Raw genomic sequence first — 16,288 nt, forward strand, 5'->3', positions numbered from 1 at the left:
AAGGAACCATCTAACCACACAGAACCACCACTGCCTTTAATAAATATATTTTTAAGCGTGTAGACTACGTGTGTAAATGCTGCTGTGCTAGTGTGTGTGTGAGAGAGAGAGAGAGAGAGAGAGAGAGTGCGTGGCGCCTCCTCGTGCGTAGGTATGACACCGTGCGAGGGCGCGAACGCACCGCCGTCATTGGTCAGCTGAGCGCACGCACGCAGCGGATTGCGGTGGCTTTTGCGTGTCGTTTCCGGTGGGGTGGCGCTTTGATCCTCCGCAGCGCGTGCCGCTGTGGTTCAGCTCGAGGACGCGTCGATTAGGGGACTTCGATCAGACGCGTGATCGATACGCGCTCGATTACACGATGGCGAGCGGAGAAGGTGGTGAAACGCGCATGCGCGACGGAGCAGCACTCTCACACTGCTGCGTCTGAGCGAGGAGAGGCTCGTGACACGGAGCTGCTGCGCGTGAAGGAGACGGGGATGCTCGCGGCGGTGAGGTGAGACATCAAAGGCCACAAATACCGAGGATGTGTAAATAATCAAATAATCGCACCAAATAATCAGTATGCTGGTGTGAGAGCGGATTTGGCGCAGCTGTGTGTGTGTGTGTGTGTGTGTGTGTGTGTGTGTGTGTGTGTATGTATGTATGTGTGTGTGTGTGTGTGTGTGTGTGTGTGTGTTTGTCATCATACAGCATCGTTACCAATCGTCACGTGATCACAGAGCACCAACTCTAACAGCTGGCTGAGTGCAGAACATCTGGATCAGACCCTGAAGCAGTTTCACCTTCTACCTTTCATCACTCCTTATCTGTCATATACAGGGTTTGATTAGGGGTGTCCCGATCCTATCCACGTAGGGCCTATATCGATCTGATCCTTAACACTCCAATAACAATCCAGTCTGAGTACGCTAATGTTAGGTATTGGCCAATACCGATCTGATTTGAGTACATTAATACTGAGTATCGACCGATACCGACCCGAATTGAGCAGCTTAATGCTGAGTATCCGAAATGATTACCTTATGATATGATTACCTCAGAACTGGACTGTCACTTTTTTCTTTGTCCTGTGTTTTTATTTAATCTATTTTTATCTTTCTCTATTGCTTGATTTTGTAGGTGGGGTTTCTTTGCACATTGCATAGTAATGCTCTATATAGAACTGTGATATCTGGATACTGAAATGCTTCTTTAGATGGTTTGATCAGGGCAGTGGTGGCTCAGCGGTTAGAGCGCCGGGCTCTTGATGACAGGGTTGTGGGTTTGATACCTGGGCTCGGCAAGCTGCCACTGTTGGGCTCTTGAGCAAGACCCTTCACCCTCTCTACTTCTTAGGCGCTGGAGTTAACTGCCCACCGCTCTTTGTGTGCTCACTGCCCCTAGTTCACTAGTGTGTGTGTTGACTACCACAGATGGGTCAAATGCAGAGGACACATTTCGCTGTACATAGTAAAATGCACCTTTACTTTTATCTTTAAATGTGGAGAAGGAGAACCTACAACCGATGCTTGTTTTTGCTGGGAGAGTAAATATACATGAGAAGGTACCTGTGCTATAATACACTGTAATCAAAAAGGGTTTTATGTGGTACTGCTACACAATAAAGGGTTCTTTGACAGTGGAACTATTTTGGTGCTGCATAGAACAGTTTTAAGGTTCTGACTTCTGTAATGTGTTTTCCTACTGTATATACTGTATATTTAAGCAGTCACATGGTTTCATATAGCTTTCACTTTTACAGAGGATCCACTGAAAGTCCTTTTAGACATACAGACCGATGGATAGATGAATGAACAGTTGGATGTGTGGGTGTTTAGTTGGATAAGTTGATAGACAGATAGATAGTCAGACAGATGGACAGATAGACGAATTAATGGATCGGTGGATGGATAGATCACTACATAAATAGCTAGAAATAAAATGTATTTACTTAAAATAGTTTTTATTATTTTCATTCTCTCGTGGGAACTTTGCAGAAGGGGTTACTCCTGAGTAAATGCTTTAGGTCAGAATTTAACATTAAGATAATAGAGAGAGTGTGGGTTTCTTACCTGAGGGTTTTGAGCATCGGTGCATCAGGCCATTCATGAAAGGGTTGTGAGTTATATACCCGGTAAACTCGTAAACCGCCACTGCTGGGGCCCTTGAGCAAAGCCCTTTACCCTCCTTGAACCCTGGGCACCACAACGCTGGGCAAGTGTGTGTTCCTGTGTCACTGTGAGTGTTTGCTCACTTGTGTGTATGTGTGTGTGATTTTCCTCTGCAGTGTGTAGTTGTATCCCCCCACAGCCCCCACCGTAATGCTACAGCAGAACAACAACAACAACTACCTGTGCCTGGACATGGCCCACAGGGAGCTGCTGCAGGGCTGCTCGAGAACCAGCGCCCCGCTCAGTTTCGGAGCCATTGGGTTCGGAGCTATCCCTTTGATCAAAGGCCTGAGGGCATGGGCCGTCAGCGGGGGCTTTAGTGCCAGAAGCAGGAGGAAAGCTGTGGGAGAAAACCACAACCATCAGCTGCCAGACAGGCCCAGAGGATGGTCATTATCACTTAAAATCTGTATTATTATTATTATTATTATTATTTCTTTTCAGAGCACTTTGAAATGAAGTCCTTTTGTGTCACTATTGCAGGAAAACAAAGGAGAACCTAGCTTCATTTCGTACTCCTGGTGCCCTGGTGACTGTGGCCACTCTGAAGGGTTCAGAGGGAGTACGACAGACGCAGACCCGGTGCCTCTTCCTCAAAGCAGAGGGATGCAGTTACCTCTGCACTGTGGGAAGCAACAGGGTGCCTGGGCCTAGAGCTGCAGGACAACGGATGCACCCAAAATCGGCAGAAGGGATGAGCCGAGGACGAAGAGCAAGTCAAGATGACGCTGGAGTTTGTGAGGTTAAACCGCAGGTCATCCGAAAGTGGAGAAAATCAAGTAAAATGGGGAAATCCACTGAGAAAAGCTCAGCGAGTGAGAGAAAAGACATTGTTTCGCCCTTAAAGCTAGACCAGGGTCCAGGGTCTAAATGGGACTCCTTCACCTCACAGACTGACGCACAGAGAGAAGCTCCAAGTGCAACGTCAGACTGTGCCAACACACAGTGTCTGAAGGCAAAACACAAGCATGCAGCAAGCACTACACAGTCAGGAACTGTAAACAAGAACACTGCTGTGAATGATGTTAATGAGAGTCACTTGCACCAGACGTGTGAACCAGACACTTCTGCTGAAGCTAGTTCCAGTGGATCCAGACCTCACAAGGACAGCCTGGATAGGGCCACAGCTGGTATTAAACATAAGAGCTACCCTGTAGCAGACATAAACCTGAACCACATTGCAAAATCCGAGGGCGAACCTTTGGGCAGCGCTGTGCCAAAATCCAAGGAGTTCAGTCCAGAATCTGAGGAGCTTATGCAAGTCAACATTGGCAGAAATGGAGCTGCAGAGGTAGAGGAGAACAGTAGCCAGAGCTATGAAGAGACTAGCATAGTTAATCCATCTAGAACCCCCTCAGATGGCACTCTGTTGATCAACACTGAGGAGGAACAGTCCAAGATCACAGTAGATGAAGACTTGCGTAAAAGTGGCAATGAGGTACCTGCGATCCTCGCTCTTTCAGAAGAAATGGATAAAGAGGAAGGCTTGGTCATGGCTGACACCAAGAGTCCAAAAGAACATACAAGTCATGGTCATGACCTTCCCGATGTTGTGAGTGAATCCAAGGTCAGAGTGGACAACAGCTCAAAAAAAAATGAGAATGGCCGCACTATTTCTGATATGGAGGAAAACAAAGATGTGGCCAGCACCAAGAGTCTGGTGGAGAACTGCAGTACTGTGAGTATGCAAAGGATGGACCAAGACTCAGTTAAAGATGAGAATGACCAGCCTGAGGTAGTCTTGCATAAGAAGATTAAGGAGAAAGAGGATGCCTTGGACATGTCCAGCACGAATAGTCCTATAAAGGGTCCTGGTGAAAGAGTGGAGAGTAGATCCAAGGCCAGTATGGACAAGGACCAAAAAGAGGTGACTATCTATTCTGAGGATGTCCAAAAAGATGAAGATGAAGCCTTGGACTTGGTGATCATCAAGAATGCAGTGGAGGATTGTGGTCAGGATCTTGACCCTGCAAAATTGGAAAGTAGGGCTGGGTCGGACAAAGACTTAAAAATTGAGAATGGTCAGTCTGAAGTGGCTGTCCATTCTTATCAAATAGAGAAGTATGAAGAGAAAGTCTTGGATGTGGTCTCCACCAAGAGTCTAGTGGAGAGCCATGGTCAGGGTCATTATCCCACAGGGGTGTGTGAAATTAAAGTCATGGACATTGCCAACACCAGAAGTCCAAGAGAGGATCCTGGTCAGGGTCATGTTGGACCACTGGAGGAGTGTTGTCCTCCTCAGCAAGTGAACAGTGGTTTTGAGGAACAGTGGTTTGCTAAATCTCCATCACAAGATCCTCCCAAAGCCTCTGTTGCTGTTACCATTGCCTGCCTGCCTAATCCAGCCTTCACTAGCACCTCCAACTCCACCACAGCCATAGCAACAGCCCCCCCAGCCCTAGGCAGGCAGGAGGAGGTGGGGGCTGGCTTTAGGAGCTTAGGGCCTCAGGCTGAATCGCAGCTTCTCTCAGAGCAGAAGAGAGGTCAGGACAGGAGCAAAGTGGCCACGAACGAAAGGCCTGTAGAGGTGGGTGCGGAAGAGGAGGATGAGTTTGGAGTCTTCATGCAGGCCGGGCAGGAGGAGATATGGACGGAAGACTTCAACAGGTTCCAACAAGTGCCTTCTAGGACACATGATGGCGTTGGTGAGTAGGGTGTTGTTTATACTGCGCCGCCTGTCAAAAGTTTGGGGACACCTTGTTTTTCAAAATGTTTGTTTTGTTGGGTTGCATATTAGGATCTAAATGGTTTGGGTTTAGAAGAAAATTAAACATCATTGCTAGTTTTAGAGGCTGTGCTAGCTCAGAGATAAAAAACAAAGAACAAACATTTTCCTTTTAATCCACCACTGGGCCCTACGAGTCTCAGTTTATGCAATCAAATCATTATTTAGGCCAACCCTGCTCTTCCCACCAAGGAAAACCCTTTAATGAACATGTATTTGAGTGTTGAAGATCCATATTCCCATAGTGCTTAGATGCTTTATGCTAGCTTTGTCAGGAAATTTGACACATCAGGGGTGTCCAATCTATTCTAAAGGCACAGTGTGGCTGGAGGTGTTCATTCCATATAAGCAGATAGGATTGACATCCCTGATGTACCTAGTCGTCCCAAAGGAACGTGTGGAAGGGTGATGGAAAGTATGTTTTTCTGTTTATCCATAAAAAGCTGTTAAGCTGGGGCTAAGGGAAGAGTGTATGTGCAGTAGAGGCTATGATTCCTGCCCCAGACTGAGCTATTTGGAGTTTGCATGAGCAGACAGAAGTGCTCCCCTACCAAGGCTAATAGTAATCAGCCAGTCTGAACTGACCTGGATTCACCAGTCTGACACACACGGTCTAACACACACAGTCTAACACTCTCGTCAAGATGTTCATTATTTAAAAGGCTTCTGGGTACTGCAGTTCTCTCTACCTCCCTCTACCTCTTACTCTCTTTCTGTCTCTATCTTTTTCTACCCCTCTCTCTCTTTTTCCATTTCTTTGTCTCTCCTTTTCTCTCTCTCTCTACTTTTTCACCCCCACCCCCCCTCTAAAACAGCCTGTTAGCTTCAGGCTAGGTGCAGTGCTAAAGAGGCTGAGGATAACGCAGATGACATGATGGAGTCTTGCCTTTTTATCTCCATAGTAACATGTCCTCAGATAACCCGTATTGTGAGCCTGGAGTAACATTTTTTTTATTGTTTTTGAAGTAAATGTGTTTGATTATTAATGAGTAAATTATTAAAAGCATGTTATTTTATGTTTCACAGATAATACAGTTGCCCATCCGTCATTTTTTCAGATTTATTATATGTATTTATACGCTTGTCATAATGCAGCCTAGTTGTGTTCTCTGTGTTTTCACTGGAAGCTTTAGGATCTCACAAGCACTGCTGATGCAGGTCAGGTCCCTGTGGTCCAGGAAGTGTATGAAGCTGTGGAGGTCAGGCTGATCCAGTGATTGAACTGGCACTCTTAGGGCTACAGTTTTTAACTGAGAGACAGTTAATCACAATCACATAATCACTGCAACAATTTGGGGAATTACTTTTAACTAACTAGATTAGAGTAACGCTACGCTGACAAATTGAACTGAACACACTTCAGTTCAGTGTTTTTCCACAAATGTCTATAAATGGTCTCTAATGAGCATCACTGACAGAGACCATGACACATTGAGCATTAGGAAGAACCACTGAGAGTAATCAACACTCAATATGAGAACAACCCTAAACGCATTAGGAAGAAGCTAAAAAAAAAAAGGACTTTAACCGAGAACTTCCTTAAGAGAGTGAGCAACTACTGAGAGGAACCAAGACCCAGGGGAAGAACTTTTCTGAAAGCATGAAGAAGAACCACTGGAAGGAACCAAAATTTAAAAAGAAGAACCCCTTAAAGAGCAAGAGGAAGAAAGACTAGGAAGAATCACTCACTCCCTTAGAGAGTGAGGAACCACTGAGAGGGACCAATATTCCAAATGAGAACCCCTCTAAGAGCAGAGGTCAAGCAGCCAGACCTAATGTAATTCATGCTAGTCTATACTGGTTTTGTCAGCAGGGTGCAAACACTCAGTGTTGTGTTTTATTGCCCCTTTAAGTGCAGATCCCATAATCGGCTGAATTCCATGTTGTGTTAATCCAGGATTAGCAGTAAGGCAGGTAGCAGGAGCAGGTAGTAAACAAAAATAGACTATTTTGTTAACATTTTTGAAATCAGGTCATCAAAGTAGATCACTTATGAAAATAGGACATTGGCAGGACCCATTTTCATACATTATTCATAAGGATGGAAACCAGATCAATGGGATAACCGATATCTGACAACAGCTGTTTACAAAAGTATTACAATACAGTTGATTAAATACTCACGTACAGGAGTATTAATGGTTCTGAGTGAATAGGTTTTGTTGAAGATGGATCTTGAGTGATTAAGTAATCCTGTGGTCTTTATGTAAGTTCTTTGCAGTTTCCTCCCCTTAACCCAAATGAATTTGATCAGATAAGACATGTTTGGTTGAGTGACTTTATTTAGGCTTTTAAAAAGAGGACACTGGGGAAACACAGGCATTCACTGTGGGTAGGATGTTGTGGCCTGTGTGTGTGTGGGGGGGGGGGTTAATACTTGTTATATAACAACATATACTTGTTTACTAAGACCAGTAATTAACATTAATAGCCCATATGGCCAAATAAACTCTTAGAGCCCAAAAAGAGAACCTCTGTTTGGTTTCTGAACAGTGTTAGCCGAGCCCAGTGTTAGCCACAGGTCTTAGCTTGTGGTGAATGTAATTGTTGGCATTTGGAAAAATGTTGAAATGATAACTAATATGATTTTAAGATGTAAATGCAATATATTGTCTTAGTTGATCAGTAGTCCTCAAAGCTTGTGGAGGTGTTTAGTTATCTTTACTAGACTTAAATATATGGTTTCTGACACTGTATGACTCACTGTTATCTAGAACATGAACAGGCTTTAGGCTGCTTCTACTGTTTGTAATATAAACATACTTTAGTCCATGTTCAAGATAACAGTTTTTGCAATGCGAATTGATGTGCTTAAGCTTCTATTGCTTGTTAGCTACATTAGCTTTGTAATCTTTAGACACTGATCACGTCTCAGCTGACTGATTTGGTATAAGGGTGAGGGAAAGTTAAGAAAGTTAAAATGATTTTATTTTAAAACCTGCGCTACTCTGTGTTCACCCCAACAGGATATAGAAACTCCACTGATGCAAATAAGCCCATGTCCTGGACGTATGATTGGACCGAAGTTCAGTCTGTCCACCAATCAGATGACACGTGGGCCGCCTTTAAGCAGGAGGATGACAGCAGAGGGCCAGAGTCAGAGATAGCGTCTGGCGGCCAATGGTGGAGCTCGACTGCAGCAGAGAACACACACCTCACGCTGTCTTCTCTGCATAATGTGGTATGACTAAAAACACGGATGCCGCTGTGCCACAAACTAGCTCTAGAGAGGATTTTTTATGTTTATTATGTAGCGGTGAGGGGGCGACCTTTTAAATATTGCCACTTTCACTGATCTCCGCAGCAATGTGCAAAACGAAAAAGCCTCAGTTTGGCTGTTTTCTACCCCGCCTGCACTAAGCCATGCGCTTCTTACTCACTTCCTAACGTGCATTAATCAAATGCTGAGAAGGCGGAGATTTGCTTATAATGAGGGTGGGTGAACAAATGATCATGTATTTTTTGTTAGTGTTTTAGAATTGCACCATATTAAAGCCTAATTACATTTACCTAGACAAAATTATGGACCTTGCTTTGTCCAGTCATGGAACAGTCATGTTGGAACAGGAAGAGGTCATCCCCAAACTGTCCCCACAAAGTTGGGGACATGAAATTGAACAAAATCTCTTGGTGTGCTGAAGCATTAAGAGTTCCTTTCACTGGAGCTAAGGGGCCAAACCCAACTCCTGAAAAACTACCCCATACCACACGCAAACGCAGTGAGACAAGAACAGTTGACTGTGGAATATTTAGTAGTGAGGAATATTTAGTAGCAAGTCACAACTGGACTTGTTGCACAGGTGGCATCCTATCATGGTACCACACTGGAATTTACTAAGCTCCTGAGAGCGACCCATTCTTTCACAAATGTTTGTAGAAGCAGTCTGTGTCCATGGAACACCTGAATTAAATTATTTAGATGGGTGAGCAAATACTTTTGGCAATATAGTGTGCACATATGGACAAAATTGTTGGTCCCCCTCGATTAATGAAAGAAAAACCCACAATGGTCACAGAAATAACTTCTGACAAAAGTAATAATAAATAAAAATTCTATGAATTTCATTGATTTGGAACCATGCTTCAACAGAACTATTTTAAAAAATTAACTCATAAACTGGTCACTGTGCTGTTTGGTGACATGGTGTGACAAAAGAGCCCAGAAAAACTTTTAAAGAGAATAAAGGTGAACTTCAAGCTCAAGGAACATCATTGTCAAATTGCACTATCCATCATTGTTTGAGCCAAAGTGGACTTCATGGGAGACGACAAAGGAGGACACCATTGTTGAAAACAAATCCAGACTGGAATTTGCCAAACTATATGTTGACCCAAAGCTTCTGGGAGAATGTCATATGGACAGATGAGACAAAAACTTTTGCCAAGGCACATCAGCTCTATGTTCACATACAGAAAAATGAAGCATATCAAGAAAAGAACACTGTCCCTACTGTGAAACATGGAGGAGGCTCTGTTATGTTCTGGGGCTGCTGTGCTCCATCTGGCACAGGGTGTCTTGAATCTGTGCAGGGTACAATGAAATCTTAAGACTATCAAGGGATTCTAGAGAGAAATGTGCTGCCCAGTGTCAGAAAGCTTGGTCTCAGTCGCAGGTCATGGGTCTTGCAACAGGATAATGACCCAAAACACACAGCTAAAAATACCAAGAATGGAGGAAAACTTTGGACTAGTCTGAAGTGGCCTTCTATGAGCCCTGACCTAAATTCTATTGAGCATCTTTGGAAGGAGCTGAAACATGCCGTCTGGAAAAGGCACCCTTCAAACCTGAGACAACTGGAGCAGTTTGCTCATGGGGAGTGGGCCAAAATACCTGCTGAAAGGTGCAGAAGTCTCGTTGACAGTTAAAGGAATCGTTTGATTGCAGTGATTGCCTCAAAAGGTTGTGAAACAAAATATTAAGTTAAGGGTACCATCATTACTGTCCAGGCCTGTTTCTATTTTAAAAAATAATTCTGTTGAGGCATGATTGAAAAGCAATGTCTGACTTTCATTGGTGAATTTTCATAGCATTTTTATTTATTATTACTTTTGTCAGGTTCAAGCTATTTCTGTGACCATTGTGGGTTTCTTTTCATTAACCGAGGGGTACCAACAATTTTGTCCATGTGTGTATGTGGGTTTTAAGAAGAAACTTCTTATTTGGACTCATTCTTGGGAAGAAGACATTTCTTCTTAAAAACAAGCCACCAATAAAAAGCATGATTTTTACACAGATTTCTGCACAAGCTGAGCAATACAGAACCATCACTGAAAGAGAGAGAAGCATGTGGACTGATGTGTTAGAGTGATGCAACAGGGTTTGTTGTGCAGCATTATGCAGTTTTCGTGAACTTTTTTATTCTGCCTGCTTTACCAAAGTTGCATATTATAGTTGGCAACATTCCAGCCTGGAGTAGCCAAAATGCAGATACGAAGAATCTGCATTTCGTATACGAATACGAAATGCAGATATTGAAGAATAACTGTTAATGTTAAGTTTTGTCCTAAGTATAAAGATAAGAACAAAAGCACATCTTTTCTCTAAATGTTTGTAAATCCTGCCCCTGGTTTGCTGTTTTCCAAGACTAATGTTATATTTGTGCATTTCTTTTGGATTAGCCATGTTAGTAACTCAAGACTGACAGCACAAACGGGTTAATCTAGCCTCGTTCAGACTGTAAAATGTCCTGCTTTACTTTAGGATTGTGTCAGACACTAGTTTGTTTAATGATGACGATGATAAGCTCTTGTTTATTTATTCATATGGGGTGAACATTGTTTCTGATTTACTTTAGGACTATACTGTAGTACTGCATCATTATATCATATACGCTATTTGGACAAAAGTATCGAGACACCTCACTGTTCATTCACTGTTTCTTCTGAAATCAAGAGTATTAAAAAATGTACTGCTTGGATTTTGGAGCATAGCTGTGTGGATTTGATTGTATTTAGTGACAAAAGCATTAGTGAGGTCAGAATGTTGGATAGTCACCACTCCACCTCCTCCCCAACTCCCCAGCTCGTTGATAGAGCACAAGCATTCCAGAGAACACAGTTCCACTGCTCCACATCATAATGCTGGGGGGGTGCTTTATACCCCTATAGCATTAGACATCTACAGGGACGAGACAAGTGGTGTGTGTGAATTTGCACATCTGTGTCAGCAATAGGTGCTAAAGTAGCTGAATGTATTCATTAGAAATTGTGTCCAAAAACAATTGGACAAAGTGTATATTAACTGTGTGTGTGTGTGTGTGTGTGTGTGTGTGTGTGTGTGTGTGTGTGTGTGCAGTCCAGTGTGTTTTTAGAGGCATTCCCCTTTGTTGACTCCTCCAGTGGAGATACTGATTGTGTTCCAACGCTGAAAGAGCTTCTGCAAAGACCTGCTGAAAACAGCCGAGCTGCACCACCCCAGTAAGTTCCCCTACCATCTTTATCTTACCTTAATTGGAGCATAAAGCGAAAATTGATGCTTCTATATTTTTACACTGGAGCTATGAGGCTAATGTAGCTACCAAATAATGAAGGCTTGTACCCCAACAATATGCATGGAGCTGACTGTAGGCCTAAATCATCACACACTCTCCTCAAACCATGAAGAGGTGTTCACTCATCTTTAATATACTTGCTTTTGTGGTTTCTGACACTATAGGTCTCCCTGTTACCTAGAATCATGACTGACATATAAACATAGTTTAGGCTTAAAGATGCTGCTGCTGCTGTTTTTATCTGGGATTGGACTGTTTTTTAAGACTTTGACGTATGAAGTCTGTAGTTACTGAGAGAAGAAAGGCTGGTGGATCTGAAGCAAAGAACTATTTTGAGAACAGCATTGTTTATTGTTTCAGAAGCAGAATAATTTGATAACTAGTTCACTCAAGGACAGACAACAGAACACTTCATGTAAATCAAATAAATAAAAATATCTACTTAATTTAAAATGTGCAGTACTGGATAGATGCAAGTGATTAATTAAAGGGTCCATATTTTAACATGTGATACTGGTGTGATTTTGTAGACAGGCTAGACCATAATTGCTTTTTACACAACCTTAGAATTAAACAGACGGTGTTTGTTACGGTACCTAATACTATACTAAACTGCTGTAGGCTGAATGGGTGGGGCTTAATGGGTGGAAGCTATATATATAGACTGTATATTTTTACACTATAACAGTGTTTACATCCTACATGCATGTAAATATTTAGGTTTGTTAAACTGAATTGAATTATAAAATATGTATTTAAAAATTAACAGGCAGTGTTTTGAACTCCAGCAGTGTTCACACTTAGGTGAGAATGTGAACAGTATGTTTTATAGGGGATCTTCTTCTGGACATCTGGTTTTATTCCTTTTCAACTTCAGGTTCCAGTTACTCCTCATCTTATCAGTAAGATTATCTGATATTGCCCTCTTGTGGCCATGTATAAGCTTGCAGTATTGCATCAGGTGATTGTGACTGTGTGTGTGTGTGTGTGTGTGTGTGTGTGTGTGTGTGTGTGTGTGTGTGTGTGTGTGTGTGTGTGTGTGTGTGTGAAAGAGTGTGATCACAATGGCTGTACTATACTGAAGGGAACCACAGAGCAGCTGAGTTAAATTTTCTTTTTCACCCTTTACTCAGTGTTGGTTTAGCAATGAAGCAGCGCTTTGTCCGTCAGTCTCACACTGATAACCAGACATCTCAGATTATCCTCCGTCACTGAATGGCAGCGAGTGTTAATCTCTATGTTTTGCCTAAAGGAACCAGAGTCTATTGGATGGCCTTCAGGACTTGGACCGGATGATTGATGTGAAATATAAGCGGGCGGAGTCTCTGAGCCGCAAGCTCCTCCTCCAGTCACTGCACTTGGGTGCAGTTATCTCTGTAAGTGCACTTCGTGTTTACTTTTGAGGGAGCAAAGGTGACGCGAGTACATTGCTGCACTACACTCAGTTCGTATTTACACCTGTTGTGTTTAATTGTATTCTGTAAATTTGACATATTTACATATATTTACACCCAAATAATCAATAGTTAGTGTGTTGACAAATTCAGTAGTAGTTTTCAACTAAAACAACATATTTAGATTTATTTGCATATATTTGCAGATTATTAATTTTTTTATTCCTTTTTCCTTTTTTCCATTTTTTTCTGCTATATTCTTAGACTTGTTTTTTAATTCCTTCTTAGTTTGTAAAACACTTTCAGCTGCATATTGATGTAGAAAGGGTTATATATAATAATGATGATAATAATAATAATAATAATAATAACAATACAAGGAACAGTAAGGCTTGGCTTTTCCAAGACAGACAGACAGACAGACATAGATAGACAAACAGTTAGACAGACATAGATGGATGGACGGATATTTTAAAAAGTATGACATGTAGAAATTAGCCATCATGCCATTTACAAGATCTGCGCAACAGAGTTTAAATGTTTCTGTGTTAACAATTTTTAGTTATTAATCCCAGAAAAATAATAAAAAGAAGAAGCCAGTTTTTTTTGTAAGCACTGTAATTAACAGCAGATAGCAACAATATTGTGTATTATTATTATTATTATTATTATTATTACACATACCTTTTTATTTATATAAACTAATTTATACACACACACACACATCAGGGCAATTTTAGAGTAACCAATTCACCTGATCTATATGGGTTTGAACTGCGTAAGGGAATTATATGCTAACCACAAAGCCATCATGCCGCCCAACATATAGCTATCGAATATATATATATATATATTTTTATAGAATAAAAAAACGTATATATTTTTTACTAGTTTCAACTAATTTCATAGATGTGTTATTGTTATTATTGTTATTGTCGTCCTTAGGAGCGTGTGTCCAGCCGTAAGCAGGCAACCGCCAGGTTTTCCCCCAACTTGCCAACATCCAACCAGCAGCTTGCGGCTAATGCTAAAAGAAGGTTGTCTTACGACATCAACAGGAACATCATGGCCTAGCGTCTGTGACTAGCCAAATCATGGATCTTTGCTACCCTACCCTAGAACTGGAGAAGGGCGAGAAGATAATCATGACAGCTGTATTTTTCCCACAAGTCTGTGCACTCTCATTCTGTTTACTGGGACAATTACTGATCTGTAGTGTTTTTGCCCCCAGAGCTGATTAGGCATTTAAAGGAGTACTCCAGTAATGTTTCTCCTGATCTCTATCTGCTGCATTGTTGGTATATGGTTGGTCATCACAGACAGTGTTTCTTTTGTGTGTTTCTTTCTGAACTTAGAAAAGAACAGAAAACCTGTTGGCTCAAAACACACTTGTAATTGAAGAGATGCTAGCTGACCCACCTGCACTACCAGTGGTTACTCCACTGCTAATAAGTTCAGTCATGTAAATACAGTACAATAAGTAGAAGAAGGACAGTGTGTCCTTCAGGTGATTTGTTGCTAAATAGTTTCCTAGAATCCCCAATTCCTGCATGGGACATCTTGGTGTTTTGCTTCCTGCATACCCATTGTAACACGAAATGTGATCAAACATCTGAACCTGTAAAAGCTCCCTTACAGAAAGTTAATACATCATATGAATTGTTATGAATACACTGCCTGATGCCTGACGCATTGTTTTACCCGAGTTTAGAGAAGATTTGGGGTCTAAAAGGGGTTGTAAAATTGCATATCATAAAAATGTTTTTAAAAAAAATGTTATCCTCATATTTGCCACTATTTTACCAAACCACCTGTAGTTTCACTGGTGGGTTTGGATAGTACATAAAATGGCAATATTTCTGTTGTAGTCATGGAGACGCCTGGTTCCCTTCACCACCACTGTAAAGAAACAGCACATTAGTAAGTTTCTCCCCTATATTTACATATATTCACAACAAGCCTGGTCCATATTATTGTAAATATGCTGTGCATTTCATTTTCATATTGTGGTTCCTTTTTAAGCACAATTGAACATGTTGAAATTGTGGTCTGTGGTAATCGACTGTATGACATGGATGGCAACAAATCGGTTAGGCTGAAACACAGTGGAGTACTCCTTTAAATCATAGAAGGATCAAACCACAACAAGGATTAAAATAACAGTGTTTTTTATTGATTAAAAATGGATTGCACAATCAGTCCCTGTGCCAAAACCGCTTGATTGGACTTGAAAGTAACGTGCAGGAGAAAGCATTGCTCATCCCAGTGCTGCAATGTGGAATTAGGCTTTTATTTGTGTTCCTTTAAGATGATTGAGTGTTGAAAATGCAATATCATCCATGCCTCACTGTTCCGGCTCACATTAATCCCATTATGGTTGCATTCCTTTGACCTTTCAGAATCAGTGTTTGTTGTTTAGTGTGTGACGGCTTGCATCTGAGCAGAAGCCTTGGTGAAATGAGTCATAACATGTGGCCACAATATCGGAAACATTGTACACTTGTCTTGACATGAACACCGTTTCTGATAAAATGGCCATTAGCAGTCACTTGAAGAGGAAGCCTCTATTCTCCCCATGTCTCTGTTTCATGTGCTTTAAACCCTGAATATTTAAACTGTAGTGTGGCATTTTTACCAAATGTGAAATCCTGAAGAATAAAGACTCGTATTTTCTCAGTTTTAACATCAGTGTTCACGTTTTCAAACACTCCTGTCAACATGTTTGATTGATATAATAAAAAAAAGAACCAATGAGTTTGAGTTTTGTGTCTGAAAGTCGTCACACTCTTGCGCTCACATAAGCGGTTGTTTTTTCACAGTGAGGTGGAAGAGGCCGCAACTAAATTAACCGTGGCTGACCTCTGCCCTCGACAGGCGCTTCCTAATAAACACACACACGCTGCAAAACTGTCTCATGGTTGTTCTCTGGTGTGTCCTAGGAGGTTCAAAAGAGTCGTCTGGGACAGAAATAACTATCTAGGCTCACACTGATAAACACCAGCATGTTTAGTGGGGGATTATTTAACCGTAAAAGTTGCTTAGTCATATCTCTGCTGTGGTTTGAACCAGACAACACTGCTTTCTTCCCTCCCAGCTGCTGCTGTACTGTCCTTGTGTGGCCCTCTGACTGTTTTCTCTAGAGCTAATGAAGAGATGGAAATGAAGAGGGCCTGCAGTTAGGCCTCCTTCAGAGCAGCATGTGACTTGTTTGTGGACATTTTGCAAAAAGAAGAGAAAACAACTGGAGCTCATGTGGAGACTGTATGTTTTGTTGCCATGGAAACACTGAGTGATCCCTAATGCTGCTGGATACTCAGCCTTGAACAGGAAGCAAAAATCAGCTTTAATGCTACTGATTCATCGAAACCTACCTGCCTACTGCCTACTAATTAGTCTTCCCACAGCAGACAGTGCATCCCTAAAATTCAGGAATTTTCCATTCATTCTTAAATGGTCCAGATGGTACAGTAAAGGAACTCAGTCTGTATGGACCATTACTGTAGCCAGAACTTACTTATGAAAGGGTTA

At 41.8% G+C, this 16,288-nt stretch overlaps 1 protein-coding gene across 1 annotated transcript; it reads left to right on the top strand.

The window, feature by feature from the left end:
• The first annotated feature begins 177 nt into the window (after nucleotides 1-177).
• LOC140575245 (uncharacterized) lies at nucleotides 178-15,520 on the top strand. Its single transcript, XM_072695477.1, has 7 exons — nucleotides 178-493; nucleotides 2,267-2,539; nucleotides 2,634-4,795; nucleotides 7,842-8,056; nucleotides 11,171-11,292; nucleotides 12,619-12,742; nucleotides 13,706-15,520. The coding sequence occupies exons 2-7, from the start codon at nucleotides 2,301-2,303 to the stop codon at nucleotides 13,832-13,834; spliced, it is 2,991 nt and encodes a 996-aa protein (XP_072551578.1). The 5' UTR covers nucleotides 178-493; nucleotides 2,267-2,300; the 3' UTR covers nucleotides 13,835-15,520.
• The last annotated feature ends 768 nt before the right edge of the window (nucleotides 15,521-16,288 follow it).

The sequence above is a fragment of the Salminus brasiliensis genome, chromosome 13 (genome assembly GCF_030463535.1).
Source record: "Salminus brasiliensis chromosome 13, fSalBra1.hap2, whole genome shotgun sequence".
In the NCBI taxonomy this organism is placed as follows: domain Eukaryota; kingdom Metazoa; phylum Chordata; class Actinopteri; order Characiformes; family Bryconidae; genus Salminus; species Salminus brasiliensis.

Coding starts and splice junctions, on each gene's coding strand:
- LOC140575245 (XM_072695477.1), top strand. CDS start 2,301: ATGCTACAGCAGAACAACAACAACAACTACCTGTGCCTGGACATGGCC. Junction 2,540..2,633: donor CCAGACAGGCCCAGAGGATG/GTCATTATCACT, acceptor TCACTATTGCAG/GAAAACAAAGGAGAACCTAG. Junction 8,057..11,170: donor TGTCTTCTCTGCATAATGTG/GTATGACTAAAA, acceptor GTGTGTGTGCAG/TCCAGTGTGTTTTTAGAGGC.